At 34.0% G+C, this 16,113-nt stretch overlaps 3 protein-coding genes across 5 annotated transcripts; 2 read left to right on the forward strand and 1 right to left on the reverse strand.

Moving 5' to 3' along the window:
• Nucleotides 1-664: 664 nt before the first annotated feature.
• Nucleotides 665-7,079, forward strand: LOC110614076 (pentatricopeptide repeat-containing protein At1g05600). Of its 3 annotated transcripts, none has more exons than XM_043948709.1 (3): nucleotides 665-1,070; nucleotides 1,583-4,810; nucleotides 6,736-7,079. In XM_043948709.1, exon 2 carries the CDS (start codon nucleotides 2,792-2,794, stop codon nucleotides 4,301-4,303), a length of 1,512 nt encoding a protein of 503 aa, XP_043804644.1. In that variant the 5' UTR covers nucleotides 665-1,070; nucleotides 1,583-2,791; the 3' UTR covers nucleotides 4,304-4,810; nucleotides 6,736-7,079. The 3 variants fall into 3 exon arrangements, with proteins under 3 accessions (XP_043804644.1, XP_043804651.1, XP_043804642.1); XM_043948716.1 differs by having other exon boundaries at nucleotides 2,779-4,810; XM_043948707.1 differs by having other exon boundaries at nucleotides 2,790-4,810.
• On the forward strand, nucleotides 6,791-7,079 carry LOC122721292. The gene has a single exon (XM_043948723.1). It carries the CDS (start codon nucleotides 6,791-6,793, stop codon nucleotides 7,025-7,027), a length of 237 nt encoding a protein of 78 aa, XP_043804658.1. The 3' UTR covers nucleotides 7,028-7,079.
• Nucleotides 7,080-8,735: 1,656 nt separating this feature from the next.
• Nucleotides 8,736-11,974, reverse strand: LOC110621663 (RNA-binding protein 38). Its single transcript, XM_021765936.2, has 6 exons — nucleotides 10,690-11,974; nucleotides 10,471-10,603; nucleotides 10,060-10,177; nucleotides 9,924-9,960; nucleotides 9,596-9,830; nucleotides 8,736-9,492 (listed from the first exon to the last, which is right to left on the reverse strand). The coding sequence occupies exons 1-6, from the start codon at nucleotides 10,894-10,896 to the stop codon at nucleotides 9,374-9,376; spliced, it is 849 nt and encodes a 282-aa protein (XP_021621628.1). The 5' UTR covers nucleotides 10,897-11,974; the 3' UTR covers nucleotides 8,736-9,373.
• Between the last annotated feature and the right edge of the window lie 4,139 nt (nucleotides 11,975-16,113).

Raw genomic sequence — 16,113 nt, forward strand, 5'->3', positions numbered from 1 at the left:
TTACGGGTACTATTTAATCACTATATTAATTTATTCAAATAATAAAAAATTTTATTACTCCACAAACATATACAATATTATTAAATTATTTTTATATATCTAATCGGAATTAAATTATTTTTATATATTTATAATTAATATTATTTAATTATAATATTATTATAAAAATATATTAAAATTAATAAAATATATTATAATAAAAAAATAATATAAATATAATTATTATATTAATATAATATAAAAATAATATATTAATTAATTAATATAAATATAATATTTAAATAATTAAAAATAAATAAATAATGGCCTGGCCTGCGTAGACGGCATGCCATTTTTTAAAAATAAATAAATAAATAATGGACTGACGCTATTTAGAGTGACGTAAAAAACCTGACGTCTATTTGACGGGCGCCAAATAATTCTTTTCGTTATAGATATTTCAATTCTAAATTCACAAATATTTTTATTCTAACTCCAAATACATAAAAATTGGCAAAAAGCCCACAAAATCAATCAGATTTATTCGTTTTTTAGACTTTTTGGCTTAGTTTGATTATCACTTTATAAAGATTTTGATTATCGGTTCGATTTGATTTATTTACCACAAAAAACCAAAATACCAAACTAACCGAAAATTAAATGGATATATACTCCAAAGCCACCCGGCCAACCATGATTCATTCACCCAAACCCAAAACTTAGAACCAAACCTTCATCCTCGTCCTTCCACAATAAAAAATATTCAGTTCCCAATCTCCACGCCGACACCGACCCAACCCCACGCGACCCAAGTTTCATCTCGTCGACGGCTTCGAATTCTTCTCCATCTCGTCGACGTCGAGCCCCGTCCAGCCTTCGAAATCGAAGTCATCTTCTCCATCTCGTCAAGCCTGTGAGGTGGAGCCTTGGAAGCCTCTTCTCCATCTCGTCGAGCATCTCGGGCGGACATCACGAGCACGAGCGTCTTCTCCATCTCGTCAAGCCTGTGAGGTCGAGTCGTGAGCCCTCAGCTTCCGTCGCAGGTCGCAGATTCAAGCCTCTCATTTCAGACGCCATTTTAACTCTGAAATGTAAGTATTTTTGTTTGTTGCTGTAAATTTATGCAATGAGTGAATGATTTTTCTAGAAACTACAAGGGTGAATGATTTGTCCAGAAATTAGCCATGTTTAGGTAGGTTGCTGTAAATTGGTTAGTATTACTTCAGGTTCATCCTCACTCCCGTTGTTGTTTCGGTTAGCATTAATCGGGGTTCAAATGGAATTAGGTTAATGGGATCGTTTGTTGTGTTTCATCCACAAGTTCATAAGTATTTTCTTTTACCAATTTGAGACTGAATGCATGCTGTTTATTTTTTTCCCTTTTCCTCTCCAATTCAGGATTGAACATCAAAATTTTTTAAAGAGTTTTTGTTTGTTCTACAAGGCATTTTTATTACTGGTTCTACTTTCACTTTTCTAGGGGGAATGAGGAAGAAAATTTGCAAAATTCATCTTAATTCAACCAATTTATGCTCTAATACCAACTGAATATCAGTGGAGTTTTTAAATTTTCCTTGTTTCTTTCTTTTTCTCCCCCTTCCAGGATTTGATGCATTGGAAGTTTAGGTTTCTTGTTCATTTTTTCTTCTACCTTCTCTGATTCCTCTGTGACATCTGTGAGGATCAACCTAGCACTTCTGATCTTTTTCTCTAGGAAGAAAGGCTTCCTTCTTGAATTATTGGAAGGAATGTGTATCCATGTTGTTGCTGCTACTATTATTGCTTAAGATAGACATGATTTAGATTGATGGTCGAGGAAACAAAGTAAAAAAGGGGGAAAACCTTATATTGCTGGAGCATAAACAACACCGTTCCGTCATGCCACAATATGCTGTTGGCAACTGATAAACATTGGACCTCCTCCTTCCTCAAAAATATGACCCACAGCTCGTGGATAAGATCTAAAAATTTCATGGTGCCAGTGCCTCCTCTCCTCAGGTTGTAGAGGGGGGTTAGAAGAAGAAGATGACGAGAAAAGGAGAGTCAGAGTAGTTGTGCTCTAGTAAAAAGTCTGCCCTTTTTCATTTAGTTGTAGCTTTTCATGGGGGAGCGTAGGATATTTCTTGACATATTCTTCTGGTGGCCCATTTTTTAATTCAAGTAATTTTATATGTTATCAGCAAGCTTCTCAATATCCCATCAATGATCTTTATTTAATAAACGACAATATGGAAGACAACCAGAAAAAAAAAACAAAAAGAAGGAAGAAGGAAACCAGAACCACAATTGCCTCTTTCCCTTTCTTCGTTCATTTTGTACAGTGCACTGTGCAGACTTCTCATTCAACTTCATCTATCGTTATCACTGCCAGTTTGATCTCTAGCTATTGTTTATTATTTCTGTTTTCCCTTCAGTGTTTGTTATGATTCACCTTTCATTGTGGTGCTCGTTTTGCTCACAAGATGCTTGCTGTTTTACCTGAGTGAAAAATAATTCCTCAAACTATATTTTGTGTATATCAGAATTAGTAGTTTATGCACTCCTCCCATAATCTTCCATTTGTGTTTTTATAAAATTTTCTATACATGAATCAATTACTACTTATAATTCCTTTTCAAATTTCAAGTGTCTACCATTTGCAATTCAAGAGCAACTTGTGAACTTTTCTGTCTGTTCTGCTTGGCTTTCTTTTCTGCTGCTACAACTCCTGTAATTATCTTTCTTCAGTTATTGATCGATCAATCATACTTCATCCTTTTTCTTTTTTGCTTTTTTTTTGGCTCTGTGTACACATTGGAGTGGTTCTACAGCGATGAGTATAAGATGGCCAAGGCTTCTAACACCAACTCATCTCTCTCAGATCATAAGAAAACAAAAGAATCCCTTAGCATCTCTGCAGATTTTTAAGGAAGCAAACAATAAATACCCAAACTATCATCACAATGGTCCAGTGTACGCTACCATGATTGGAATCCTTGGCAGCTCAGGTCGAATCACTGAGATGAAAGAGGTTATTGATCAGATGAAAGAAGATTCCTGTGAGTGCAAGGATTCAGTCTTTGCAACCACAATCAATACCTATGCAAGAGCTGGCTTTCTAAATGAAGCCATCTCTCTTTTCAAGAACATTCCGAAGTTCAATTGTGTGAATTGGACTGAATCTTTTAATACCCTTTTACAAATAATGGTGAAAGAATCTATGCTTGAATCAGCTCATAGTCTTTTCTTGGAGAGCTCATATGGGTGGGAAGTGAAGTCCCGGGTTCGCTCCTTGAACTTGCTTATGGATGTTCTTTGTCAACATAACCGCTCTGACCTTGCATTGCATGTCTTCCAAGAGATGAGTTATCAGGGTTGCCACCCTGATAGAGATAGTTATCAAATTCTTATGAGGGGTTTGTGTAAAGATAGAAGGCTGAATGAGGCTATCCATTTATTATATTCAATGTTTTGGAGGATTTCTCTAAAAGGAAGTGCTGAGGATATTGTGGTATATAGAATCCTTTTGGATGCTTTATGCGATAATGGGCAGGTTGAACAGGCTATAGAAATTCTCAGCAAGATCTTAAGGAAGGGATTGAAGGCTCCAAAACTATGTCGCCACCACCTTGATCTCCGTCAATGCAATGGTGGTGATGATATAGAAGCCACTAAGCGTTTGATTAATGAAGTTTTAATCAGAGGTACAGTTCCTAGTCTAGGTAGTTATACTGCTATGGCTGTTGACCTTTACCATGAAGGTAAGATTAGTCTAGCTGATAAAGTGCTTGAAGAAACTCAGGATAGAGGTTTTAGGCCATCTCTCTTAACTTATGAAGCAAAGGTGTCAGCTTTGTGTAGAGAAGGCAGAATTCATGAAGCAGTTAAAGTAATTGAGGTGGAGATGGTGGAGGGAAATTGTGTTCCAAATGTGAGATTGTATAATATATTACTGAAAGGCTTGTGTGATACGGGGAATTCAGCAACAGCTGTTGGGTATTTGAAGGAGATGGCCAAGCGGGTGGGTTGTGTTGCCAATGAGGAGACCTATTGCACTTTAGTGCATGGGCTGTGTCAAGATGGTAGATTTGTTGAAGGAAGTCGGCTTTTGGAGGAGATGTTAATTAAATCATATCAACCTCCTATTGATGCTTATAATGTGCTTATACGAGGTCTTTGCACCGTGGGCAGGCAATATGAAGCTACTCTATGGCTAGAGGAGATGATTAGCCGGGGCGAGTCACCAGAACCTTCTGTATGGAACTCCCTGGTGGCTTCTGTATGTTGCGACTTGGCTGACCTTGATGTTCGCTTTGAGACATTTAAGCGGCTTTGTAGTTCATAATTTATATTTGAGCTTGAGCAGCACTTCATATAAAGCTTGCTATGCTAAATATATGGTTTTATTCAACTATACAATTCTCCAGTGAAACCAATTTATGGCTTGTTTGTTGTTTCCTTAATATACTTTAATTATTGTAAAATGATATTTTTTTAATATACTTTTCTCATTATAAAAAAATATTCATATATTTGAAAAATATTTTTAAGTAATTTAATTTACTTTTCATAAAATGATTTACTAAAATAAGCATCAGTTTATGTAAATTTGTAAAATAAATATAAATTCCTATATATTTTTTAATTTCATAAATAATATAATATAATTTTATTTAAATTAAATAATCATAAAAAATTCCTTTTCATATTACAAAAACCGTTAATGAGATATTGCATGGGTTGGGAGCGGTTTGAGCTTAATGAAACGATGTCGTTTTTACCGATATTAATAAGATACTAGTGTTCGCCAATTCTCCATTCTCGTACGCTAGGGATTCCTTGGTCAAATTAGGTGCGCGCTCTCTCTGTTTCTCTCTGGGTCTCTTTGGCTCTGTATTTGTATGCGTGTTTCTTTGTGCTTCCATATCTAATTATGCTAGTGATGAATATATGTGGATTTTTTCTTTACAAAAGAAAAGAATCAAAATCATGCTTTATGGTTTGAATTTGGTTAGTGGTCTTCTTCACTTTTCTCTTTTGGTGGAATTCTGTAGAATGAATCCAACTTATGTTGTGGATTAAGTATGTTTTTGTTCCTTTTTTATTTTTTAATTTTTGGGAAAGAATCTGATCTAGAGGCTCTGAGTCGGAGTGATATGAATTAAGAGCAAAACTGGGTGCGAAGATCGGTAACATTTTTGGAATCTAGCTAGAATCCTTTTTGAGCTAGAAATAATTGTGGGTCACAGGTCAAACACGGCGCTTTAATGAATTCTGTCAAACGTATATTGGTCAAACTGCTGATCCTAATTTCTACTCGATTTGTTGATAAACACTGAAGGTAAATTTAGTTTCCAAATAGTTTTTTAGAGAATGCTTATGCTTCTAAGTTCTAACAAGTGTTCCAACATGGTAACCTAACAATATGGGTTGCAACAGGCTTTTTTAGTTACGGGGTTGGAATCTTCTACGTGCTTTACAGGAATTTTGTTTCCCTTGGTTGACAAAAATAAATAGTAATATACTAAAAATTATGTGAAGTAGGGTTTTGTTAGATAACTACCAGTGTAAATATACTTTACCTCCTGTTGTTTGTGCTATGCTCTAGTTTGTAGTTCTTTTCCCTGGTGTAATAAGAGCAGGGACTACCAAAACATCTTTTTGATTGTAATCCTCTTTAGTGGTCTCTTAGAGATCTAGTGCAACATAAGTATCCCGTAATTGCCCAAACCACTTGGAGGACATATGTATTGTAGACTTTTGAGTCAATTAAGTAGAATGATTGAATAATGCACAGTAGTTAAAAATTAAAAGAAAAGAGTAAAATAGGGAGAGCTTGGGTGCATATTGCATAATAATAGAAATCACTACAATTTAGTAAGTCCAGGTCAATGTTGTTGAATAATGTAGCCTCCTGTTATGATTCATAGAGTTTGAGACACCCCTTCCGTCATCCTCATTGTTGATCGTTTGAATGTGGTTTGGGGCATTGTGCTAAACTTTCTCATTTTGGGATGATGGATGCTGCTGGGGAGTGCAGATAGACTTGCTCAAGATGAACTGTGGAAGCAGCTGTTTATATTGAGGATGTGGTTTGCTGCACCTTCTTCTAATATCGTTCCTCTTGATTGACATTATTCTCGAACTTCAGATGAAATGAATTGAGTTTGGTTAACACACTCCCCACCTCCCAAAAAAAAGATATAAAGAAAAACAACAAAGACCTATCTATTTTACCTAAAAGTAAAAAGAATATAACAAACAATCGTCTTATTGTTTGAAGATCATCTTATAAAACGCATTTTCGACTTAAACCTGAAATTTGTTATCTCATATAGGACAAAGATTCCACATCTCCAAAAAACAAAATGACTCATAGAATCCATTGGTTTAAGATTTTCATCCATGTTCCGGTCTCCTGCATCTTAAGGAGAAAAACTTGCACCTAGTAACACTGGTCAACATCATCATTTGCTGGCCACTAAGTAGTGGACAGGCATTACTTTTAGCTGTTTTTAGGGGGTACATTACTTTGATGCATCCAGTTATTTCTTAACAACTTTTTTAAAAGCAGAAGCACACACTTGATAGATAGAATTGAGGTGTTACTTTTAACTGTTTTAGGGCTACATTCCTTTGGTGCATATTTAACTTTTCTCAACAACTGTTTTAGTTGTTGATGGACGCCCATGATAGGGAGATTAATTGTCCTTTTCTTCTAAGCTTATGTTGCATATTTTTATCGGCTCCTTAACCTGCAATTAAATTCAACCACAGATTTACGGTCATTCAATAGATTAAACCACAGCAATCAGAGGAGTAAGATACAGAGATGGGCAGGGATGTTGGCAGACAAATTAGAGCAGGTGGGAGCAGAAAAAAGGATGAGTCATTGTTGACTCGAATGGTTAATGCTGTTTTTGCCTTTGTAAAGCTGGCGGAATTTGAGTTACTCTTCTTTTTCTTCTTCCTAATTGCTTTCATCATCTTCAAAGATCTCACGTCGAGGCCTGAGTACAACCAAATTCTTGTGAAGAAGCCTGGTGGCCCTGAATTCTGGGCTTTCTAGAAAGCATTGGAAGAGGTTTCCGCCAACTCTAGTTTACTTTTGATTTTTTTTTTAAAAAAAAAAAAAAAAACTCTCGACACTCTATACAAAACATGGTTTGACATATTTATTCTGAAATTCTGATGTTGTGGAATGGTAATTTGTATGACATTGCTTTCAAAGTGCTATGTTTAAATATCTTTTTGCTAAATTTATTCCAGAGTGTCATCTTATATTTGTATTACTGAATGTTGATTGTGTTGAAGGAAACACGGATTCAATACAAATCATGAATATTGGAGTTTGATTAACTTGCCCAGCTTTATCAAGTGTTTCACTTTGTAATGGCTGTTGGAATGAAGAACCAATATGGTTGAGCGAAAATGAGATTTTTCTCGGAGCTTGTCCGTTTCATTTTCTCTTTCTTTCTTCTTTTTTTCTTTTTCTTTTCTTTTCTTTTTATTTTTTTTTATTTTGCATTTTCCGGATGCAACTTGTTAAAAATTAAGAGTTACTCTTCATATGCTTGTTTTCTTTCTTTATCCTTCTCAAATTATAGGCTATTTTTTATTTGAAATTGTAATTCATTTATTAGTTTTCCACTATATTAAATAATTTAATATGCATTAAAAAACAAAATTTATTAGTTGTCATAATACTTTAGTAATGGAGGAAAACGAGTGGAGAGTATATTAGAAAAAATATTATAATTTATTATTTCAATTATATTAATTAATTTTTTTTAATTTATATGAAAATGACTATATAAGCTCGTCTTCATAAATGGATGAAGAGGTTAAGTATATAGTCAATATATTAGGGAAACAGCTATTAGAAAATATATAATAAGAACTCAAGAGCGTTGAATTTAGGTTTTATTTAGGATGAGATTTTTTATAAGTAACGGCACTTTTAAGGTTGTATTTGAGAAAGCTCAAGTCTTGTAAAATAAGATTTTGAAAGTTTTTAAAAGCAAACAAAAATTTCTATTTCAACCCTTCAATTAGTAGCTCGTAAAAGTTCTCATTCAAATATCTCAAAATTTTTATATTGTTCTACTTCCTGTAGAAAGTAGCATATCATATACATGCATTTACAGATTTTAATGTTTTATGATAAATGGATCTTTAGTTTCTAACCTTTTCTTTTTAATCTTTTTTTTTTTTTAAATGAAAACTCGATTTTCTATTTTTAGCATCTTGATTGGAGCAACTACTGCCTAGAGCATCCCAGTTTAGCTCTGTTCAATCTCTCGAGTCCTGAGCCAGCTCCACCTTGACTATTCTCCCTTAGGATTCTATTTTGGATCCAATGCAAGCTTCATCTTTTTAGTACTCTTTGACTGCACTTATTATTTAACCCAAGGACTATATTGTTGTTAGATTATGGAACTCAATTATATTGTTGGATTCATCTTGATTGTAATATGAAAATTTGACAGCAAATCCCACCCATCACAAGCATCTGATTCACACCCGCATGCCAACTTTGGAACATAAAAGTGTTAAGGCTGGGAAGATTTCGAGCTTATAATTCATATATATTTTATTTAATTATTTCAAAACTCATTCTTATATATAATTGAGCTTTACCCAATATAAAAAGGTTCCAACATCTTATTGAATCCACCTTTATGAGTTCCCCTTGGATTCCATATTGCATATAACAAAAGCTGTAATCATGCAAAACAAGGATTTGTAAAAGAAAATGGCCAACTGAAAGCGACATATGAAAGGTGCAAGAGATGCTTTTCCTCCAACTAATCTTTCTTTGCCTGTCATGAAAAGTGTCAACCATGAATGATAAACAAACAAAAAGAGAATTACAAGTTAATGGGTGAGCCCTCCAGGCTCACCCTTTTCCTACATGTTTGACCAAATTCAGGTTGAAAGATAAAAAATTGATCTTACAACCCAACAAGTTCCAAATATAAACAACAGTATGTCATCGGATGCTGTCTGCATCCCAGACAATCATCTGGAAATTAGTACTGTAAGGTAGAATCCAAAGCCAATATGTCTTCCACCTTGTGCTAATACATGGAATGAATATGATTTCTTCTCCTGATGCTAACAACTACTTTGACTTCCTAGTGTCCTAATTAACCGAACATGTATACTGATGATGTTGATAATGTTGGGGCTTGAATTTAGAAATTGATTGAAGCCAGTTAGTGGAGTGAGCTCTGCATCTTAAAAATGCTTGTTTCCATGGGATGAACAAATCTGATGCCGAATTCTTGGATTTCCTCTGTTTTGTGATCTGGCATCCTTCTCTTGAACTTGAATCAGTGACTTAACTCTGGCCCTTCTCACAATTTGCAATGTTGTTAGCTTGTGAAAGGACAAACAAAGTTTCCATGCTTAATTAGGTTGATGAATTTTGTTCAGAAGCAATTCCAGAGGCTTGCAAAGAATCTGGTCCCTCTCCCACCACTCCTGCTGGTGTTGTCGTCAGAGTCATAGGAGTTGCCATTGTTGTTGCTCCTGTTGCAAGCAAAATTTAATTTACTCCTCGCCGCTGCTCTTTCTATTTAGCACAAAAGGGACAAATCAGATTGAATTTGAAGAACTGATTAGAAAGAAACACCTGTTGTTGTAGTTGCCATTGCCATGGAAGAAGGAAGTGATAAAATTCCTGTAGAGCCATATTGCTGAGGTAAATAAGGGTACTGTAACATTTGAGGATACTGAACTCCAAAGCCATGACCTGGACTACTCTGTCCATACTGTGTATAGAGTGGATAGAAGTTATGGAACATCCCTGATGCCCCAGTAGAGTAATATGGAGAATATTGTTGGCCTCCATATACCCCATAATAATTCTGCAACCAGATAAATTTTGGTATATAAGATTCACCATGAAACTTAAAAAAAAGAAAAAAAGAAAATTTAAAAATAATCATGTGAATACCAACCAAAGGATATATGCCCTCTTGTGGATACCCAGTGTACCTGTTAGTTGACCCAGAGGAGAAGGGAACAGAAAAATGAGTAAGAAATAGAAGAATGAATAAAGAATATGAATGTGCATTAAAAGACTAGTTTGCTTACCCATAAGCTGAATAAGGAAATGTGTATTGCCCAGTGGCTTGATGGATATATGATGATGATGAACCATGATAAGCTGGTGGAGCCACCAATCCAGGCGCTGGTCTAAACCGTCCTGCGCCTGCAAGTTTTATTCAAATCTCAGTTTAGAAACATATGAATCTAAGATTTGTTATGAACTTGTTCTAGTTTGCTGTAATTGGGAAAGGGATGAACATGAAAGATGATTCAGAAATTGAAATCTTCGAGTGAAAAAGATGGGCTTTTTAATTAAGATTTTGAGAAAAATATGTTAATCAACATATGACGATTGGCATTGTATCAATTGTTAAATTTTGGAAAATATTTAACTGAATCATTAATTCTGCAAGAAAAACTATTAAGGATCAGAGAGAAAAAGAGAGAGAGATGGACCATTTTGAGGAGTTGGTGAACGAGTCTTGTGTGCACCAAGTGATGCAAGATTGCAGTTTGCTCTTCTTCCATCAATCACCGGAGAAGCGTTTTGACAAGCTCTCACGGCTGCCTCTGGATCCTTAAATGTAACCTATAAGAAAAAAAGACCCTGTTTTGATAAAGACAACCAATAAAAGTAATGGACAAAGGATTAAGGATCAAGGCAAATGGGCATACGAAGCCATAGCCCTTGGATCTCCCAGTGTTCTTATCCGTAATAACAACAGCCTCCAAGATCTCTCCAAACTGCTCAAAATAACGCCTCATGGTATCTCTTTGGGTCTCCCAGGCCAAGCCTCCAACAAATATTTTGGTAAATGTGGTGTCATTGTATTGGCCTGGATTGCTGCCACCCACCATATGAAATTGCCTTTGTTGAGACATGATACACACAATACAGCACCAAAAGAAAGGATACAAAAAAGAAAAACAAAAATGGGTAAAAAGAAGAAACCACCCAGATCAAAAAAATCAAGAAATTAACCTACACTCCACTCCCTCTCTTCCCCCTACAAAGACAACAGATATAGAGAGGAAACAATGGTATAGATAAAGCCAGAAAGAGCCGTTTGTTTTGTATGATCACATCAATCAACACAAGAACTCCTTTTTCTGTCTCGTACGTTCACTCGTGTGCGTTTGTTTCTCTTCTTCTTGTAGTTGTTGTTGTTTTTCTAATGTTACAACTGCCACTTTTTTACACCCATAACTCCTCAGATTCCTCAACAACGATACCCGTAACGAGAAAATCATTACTGTTAGGGGAGTCCCGTGTGGTTAGAATAATAACAACAGAAGAGAAAAGAAAAGAAAAAATTTTCACATGTACGAAAATATAAAGAAGAAGAAGGAAGGAGGAGAAGAGAAGGAAAAGAGAGAGGACAAGAAAGCTGCTAGTGGGTACCCACAAGAATTGTAGGCAAGGTTGTCCAATGAAATTTCAAGCAACAAAGACCAAACTTTTTCGTGTATCAGCACTATTTCTCTCTATATTATACACATGGATATTATACAAAGTGTACATGTGTTTTGTTGGGGGGTCTGCACAATGAGCATCTGCTTCGCTGTACTCAACCTTCCATTTTCCTCGCCATCTCTTCTTTCTTAATATTGGATGATGCTCTGTTTATGGCACTTGTGGGACGCCTCTTCTCTTCCGTTCAACTCTCTGCACCTGCAGCTATTCTCCTAACCGAAGAACTACAGGTAATAGGGTTCTGTTTGGAGGGCGAAAATTTTCTGCCACGACCTTCTAAACCCTCACCGAAATTTTATTTCTTTTTAACGGATGATTCCTGTCTGGTTTTTGTCCAAAACCCACAAGTGCCCTCTCTCTCTCTCTCTTGATGGTAATAAAAAAAATTAATAAAAATAGTAACGAATGTATAATTAGAGGAGAATGAAAATAGGAGAATCCGTAGTAACCGGCGTCTGTAATGGTTGAAAGAAGGATAAAAAAGCTTTGGACTCTTGATCAAACTCTCTCTCTTAATTTTCTCCCTCACTTATTTCTTTTTCAGATTTATTTGTCATACAAATATAATAAATACGGCATTTAAACTCGAAAATTCACTAAATTTTTGTCTTAAAAAATAAAAAATCTTAATTTCAACTAATTATCAAATCTTAAAATTATTAAGAGAGTTATAAATTAATCAAACCGTCTTATACTGCTAATTAATTTTTTCATCATCAGAACTCGTTCTTTAAATTTGAAAAAAATATTTATTTTAAATTCAAAATAAATATAAATTTAAGAAAAATACATTTATATTATGTGTTGAAATTAGCATAAAGTAATAAAATTATTTTTCAATAATATCTAAATCAATGTAATTTTTGTTGAAAAGCATCTTTCTCACCTCAACATCTTTGGCAAAGAGCTCTTAGCATTGTGTATATGTAAGTGATCTGTTTCCCACTTTAATCATTGAATTGGGTGGAGTCCAATTGTAGTTGGGCTGTGATTCTGTGAATGATGTGTACAGGCTGCACCACATGAGGGAGAGTTATCCAACACACCAATCAATCATCCGTTTCAATCAAAATAATACTAATGGTTTTCCCAAAAATATTTCTTATGTGAAAATAATTTTTTTAAAAATCAAATAATAACTTATTTTTATTATTTAATTATAATTATATTATTACAAGATAAAATGTATGTGTAAAAAATTCAATAACATGAATAAGATTTAAATAAAAAGAATTAATTGTAATACAGTAAAGTACCTAAATTTATAAAAATAATTAAATTTATTATAAAATATATTCAAATTTTACTACTAAAATAATTAAATTTCACTAATTAAAGAGTTGGTAGCAGTTTGGTAATTGCCACACCAATAAAATTGATTATCTATTGAAACCTACCAAACAAACTTCACAACCAAATGAAATTAATACTTAATACAAATCAACACTATCTAATCTGTTTTATTTAATTGTTTGTATTTTCACCGTTCACTTCGCTTTTGCAAGAATTGCCCTAATCGACAAAGGGCCAAAGGCTGCAAATACAGGCAGGCAGAGCACCCGTCGTCAGACCCACCACATGCCGTTGCCAGTGCTTTGACTACAGATTTCCATTATTGTTCCCATTTTTAACCATCTCAGCTCCTTCCTTTTCTACCGTCCGATCCTTTTTATGCTCCCCTTTTTCAGAAATCACACGGTCAATAATCAAGTTTTACGTATTCCACTATGGGAGATAACGTATGTGAACTTGGAGTGGTCGGCCCTGCACGTGATCAGCCAATGGAGAGCCTTTTACCATAACGTGGCCAGATGTGTCTCCTTGGACCTGCATTATCCATTCTATTCCGTTTTATTACAATATTGCCCCTCTTCGGCTTTCGATTATTCTGAAATATGTTAATTAGGGAGGCCAAAACTTAATTTCCAAATGCCTATAATCATGTTCGAATATTTTCATTTATTTTAAAATTGCTTATGATTTTATTTAGTAATGAAAATTATAATTTTAAATATTTATGTGATAATTAATTGGTATAAGACATTAATTATCTCATTATAGAATGACTAAATGGTAAATTTTATCAATATGAGTTAACTTTTTTGATATATTTATTTCATTTGAAAGTCAACAAAATTAATTTATTGATTTTATTTTTTGTTAAATTTAATTTAAATTGAAAGTTTTAAATTAATTTAAAAAAATTTAAAATATCCAATAACATAAAAGATGAAATTGAGTATTAATTGTTAACTTTTTGTTTTTAAGAATTAAACATAATAACAACTAACTATTAAAATTGAAAAAAATAACTAAAGTAAAATGACATAAGATAATTTACAAAATTTGAATATATTTTATTTTTTTTTATCATTTATCTTCTGATTAAACAATTAAAAATTAGACTAGTAGTGGTTTGATCAATTTATGTGATTAAATTTTTTTATTAGATTAGTAATTTAGTAATTGAACATGTGCTTTTTTTTCTTAAAAAAACTGAATATTTATCATACAACACAGTACAAATGTAAAATTTAAATCTCCATAGATTTTTTTAACTTTGATTTTTTAAATATAAAAAGAAATATTTATTTCAGGAAAATATTTTTTTCCATAATATATATATATATATATATAGAGAGAGAGAGAGAGAGAGAGAGAGAGAGAGAGAGAGGAGAGGGGGGCGGCCATTTCCCTTGTAGGCCTCCATTACCATTAGCCCATTCCCCTAGGGCAATTGGGCCATCCAGCCAGTTGGACTTGGGGGAGCTCCTTGGGTCAGTAACATTCATATTCTCAAGCCCAGTGTAGATCCCGTCTTTTTAATTTCCTTTTAACTTCAACACCATGTTTGGATATGAGAAAATAGAAGGGGAAGAAAAATAATAAGGTATTTTCACTTTTCTTTGTTTGGAAAGAGAGGAGAAAATAAAGAAGGGAAGGAAAATAACCTTTATTTCCTTTAGTTATCTTCTTTCCAATTTGAAGAAAAAAATGAAGGAGACGTGTACTTTATTTTAAATTGACATATATATCCTTACATAAACAAAAAAATAATAAAAATAAGGTTTAAGAATTGCAGCAGCAATTCCTTGTATACGATACCTAAATTATTTTCAAAAAGCAGTTATATAAATATTGGATGGAAGGATAATAATAAATATTCTACCTGATATTTACAGCAACTGGGACTCGTGCTCCTTCAACGAAAGGCCTTTTTATTCATGATATATAGATTGATCATAATTTACTTGCATACAAATCAAGAAGCTACTCTTCCTTGATGGGATTCAGAGTCCAAGTATTTGCATATTTTGACACCAAACCCTGGTCACCCACAACACGACCACGTAGCCTACCATCTAAGCATTGTTGCAGGATCATACGGCCAAGCTCCGAATTTCCTTTGCTCAAATCCGCCTTTGCTGCCAACTCCTCCAGTTGCCTTGCAGTCATGACAACTTTGATTCTTAACTTGTTTGATGAGGTATCAGTATGGCTACTTTTAACATCCTCTTCTTCATCTTGAAGGTGGTTCAATGGCTGCACTGCTCTCTTCCTCCATATAAAATTCCCCATTGCTTGTAGATTTTCTCTTTTGGCTTCTGAGGAAAGGGCGAAGCATAGGGCGTCATTGATATAGAAAAATAGACGGCCAGCCCACTGGATGTATTATTTTGTACAGCTCCAATAATTACCAGAATTTGACGAAACTCTGGCCACACAGTAATACGAATTAAAATGTAAGTTTTGTCAACTAGTTGGGTTATTTTTCGTTAATGGCCAGTAGCTACATGCCTGCCTTGGATATAGATACAAATGTCTTGGTTCAAAATAATTATGACGCTTGATTAACATGCATGGTCCATGCCATGAGTTATTTATTGATGCAATGAACATTCAATTAGAAAACAAAAATATGACTTCTGACTTTTGATGGAAAATATATATCACATTCTAGAGGGTAACGTTTAAGTTGTGATATGATATTCATCACATTAGGTCATGACGACGCATGATATCCAACATATAGAACCTTGTCAATTTGTATTTATGGGAATTGCTTGGCCAGCTCTTTCAGTCCCAGAGAAAAATAATTTATTAAGTTTTTTGTTTATAAGCCATCTCTTGGGTTTGCGTAGCGTATGTGATATATCAGTTATGTAAAAATCCTCGCAAAAATATTCTTTACACAGTTTCTTTTTATTTGAGATACGGTACGTGTGATCCTGTTGCTGGATTATGATTTGTTTTTTGTTTATTTTATTTTATTTTTTCAGATTTTGGCAGTTAAGATTTGGTTGTTTGACTTCAAGCTATATAAATAAAGGCATTTGATTTTTATTATTTGCAATAGGTAAGAGGTTGAGAGATTAGGAATGACTGGGCACCTGTCAGGCCCCATCAATAGAGGTTCATGAGAATCTACATTCATTTGGCTTCCCCCAGGGACAACTTCTTATAGATGATGCGTATGGTCATAGCTCGCGTTGGTGTGAAGCGATCATATTGGAAAATGAACGAGAATTAGGTCTATAAGGATTAAAGGTTTTATATAATATAATATAATATTTAATTCTGCTTATTAAGGGTGTTTCAAGAATATTTCTCCTTTTTTTTTAATA

Source organism: Manihot esculenta, chromosome 1 (assembly GCF_001659605.2).
Source record: "Manihot esculenta cultivar AM560-2 chromosome 1, M.esculenta_v8, whole genome shotgun sequence".
Taxonomy (NCBI): Eukaryota; Viridiplantae; Streptophyta; class Magnoliopsida; order Malpighiales; family Euphorbiaceae; genus Manihot; species Manihot esculenta.

What these genes read in the sequence shown, in the direction of transcription:
- LOC110614076 (XM_043948709.1), top strand. Translation starts at nt 2,792, where the DNA reads ATGAGTATAAGATGGCCAAGGCTTCTAACACCAACTCATCTCTCTCAG.
- LOC122721292 (XM_043948723.1), top strand. Translation starts at nt 6,791, where the DNA reads ATGGGCAGGGATGTTGGCAGACAAATTAGAGCAGGTGGGAGCAGAAAA.
- LOC110621663 (XM_021765936.2), bottom strand. Translation starts at nt 10,896, where the DNA reads ATGTCTCAACAAAGGCAATTTCATATGGTGGGTGGCAGCAATCCAGGC. An exon ending in AAGAGGGCATATATCCTTTG is followed by an intron (nt 9,831 to 9,923) that starts GTTGGTATTCAC and finishes ATCTGGTTGCAG; the next exon opens with AATTATTATGGGGTATATGG. An exon ending in AATGGCAACTACAACAACAG is followed by an intron (nt 9,493 to 9,595) that starts GTGTTTCTTTCT and finishes TGCTTGCAACAG; the next exon opens with GAGCAACAACAATGGCAACT.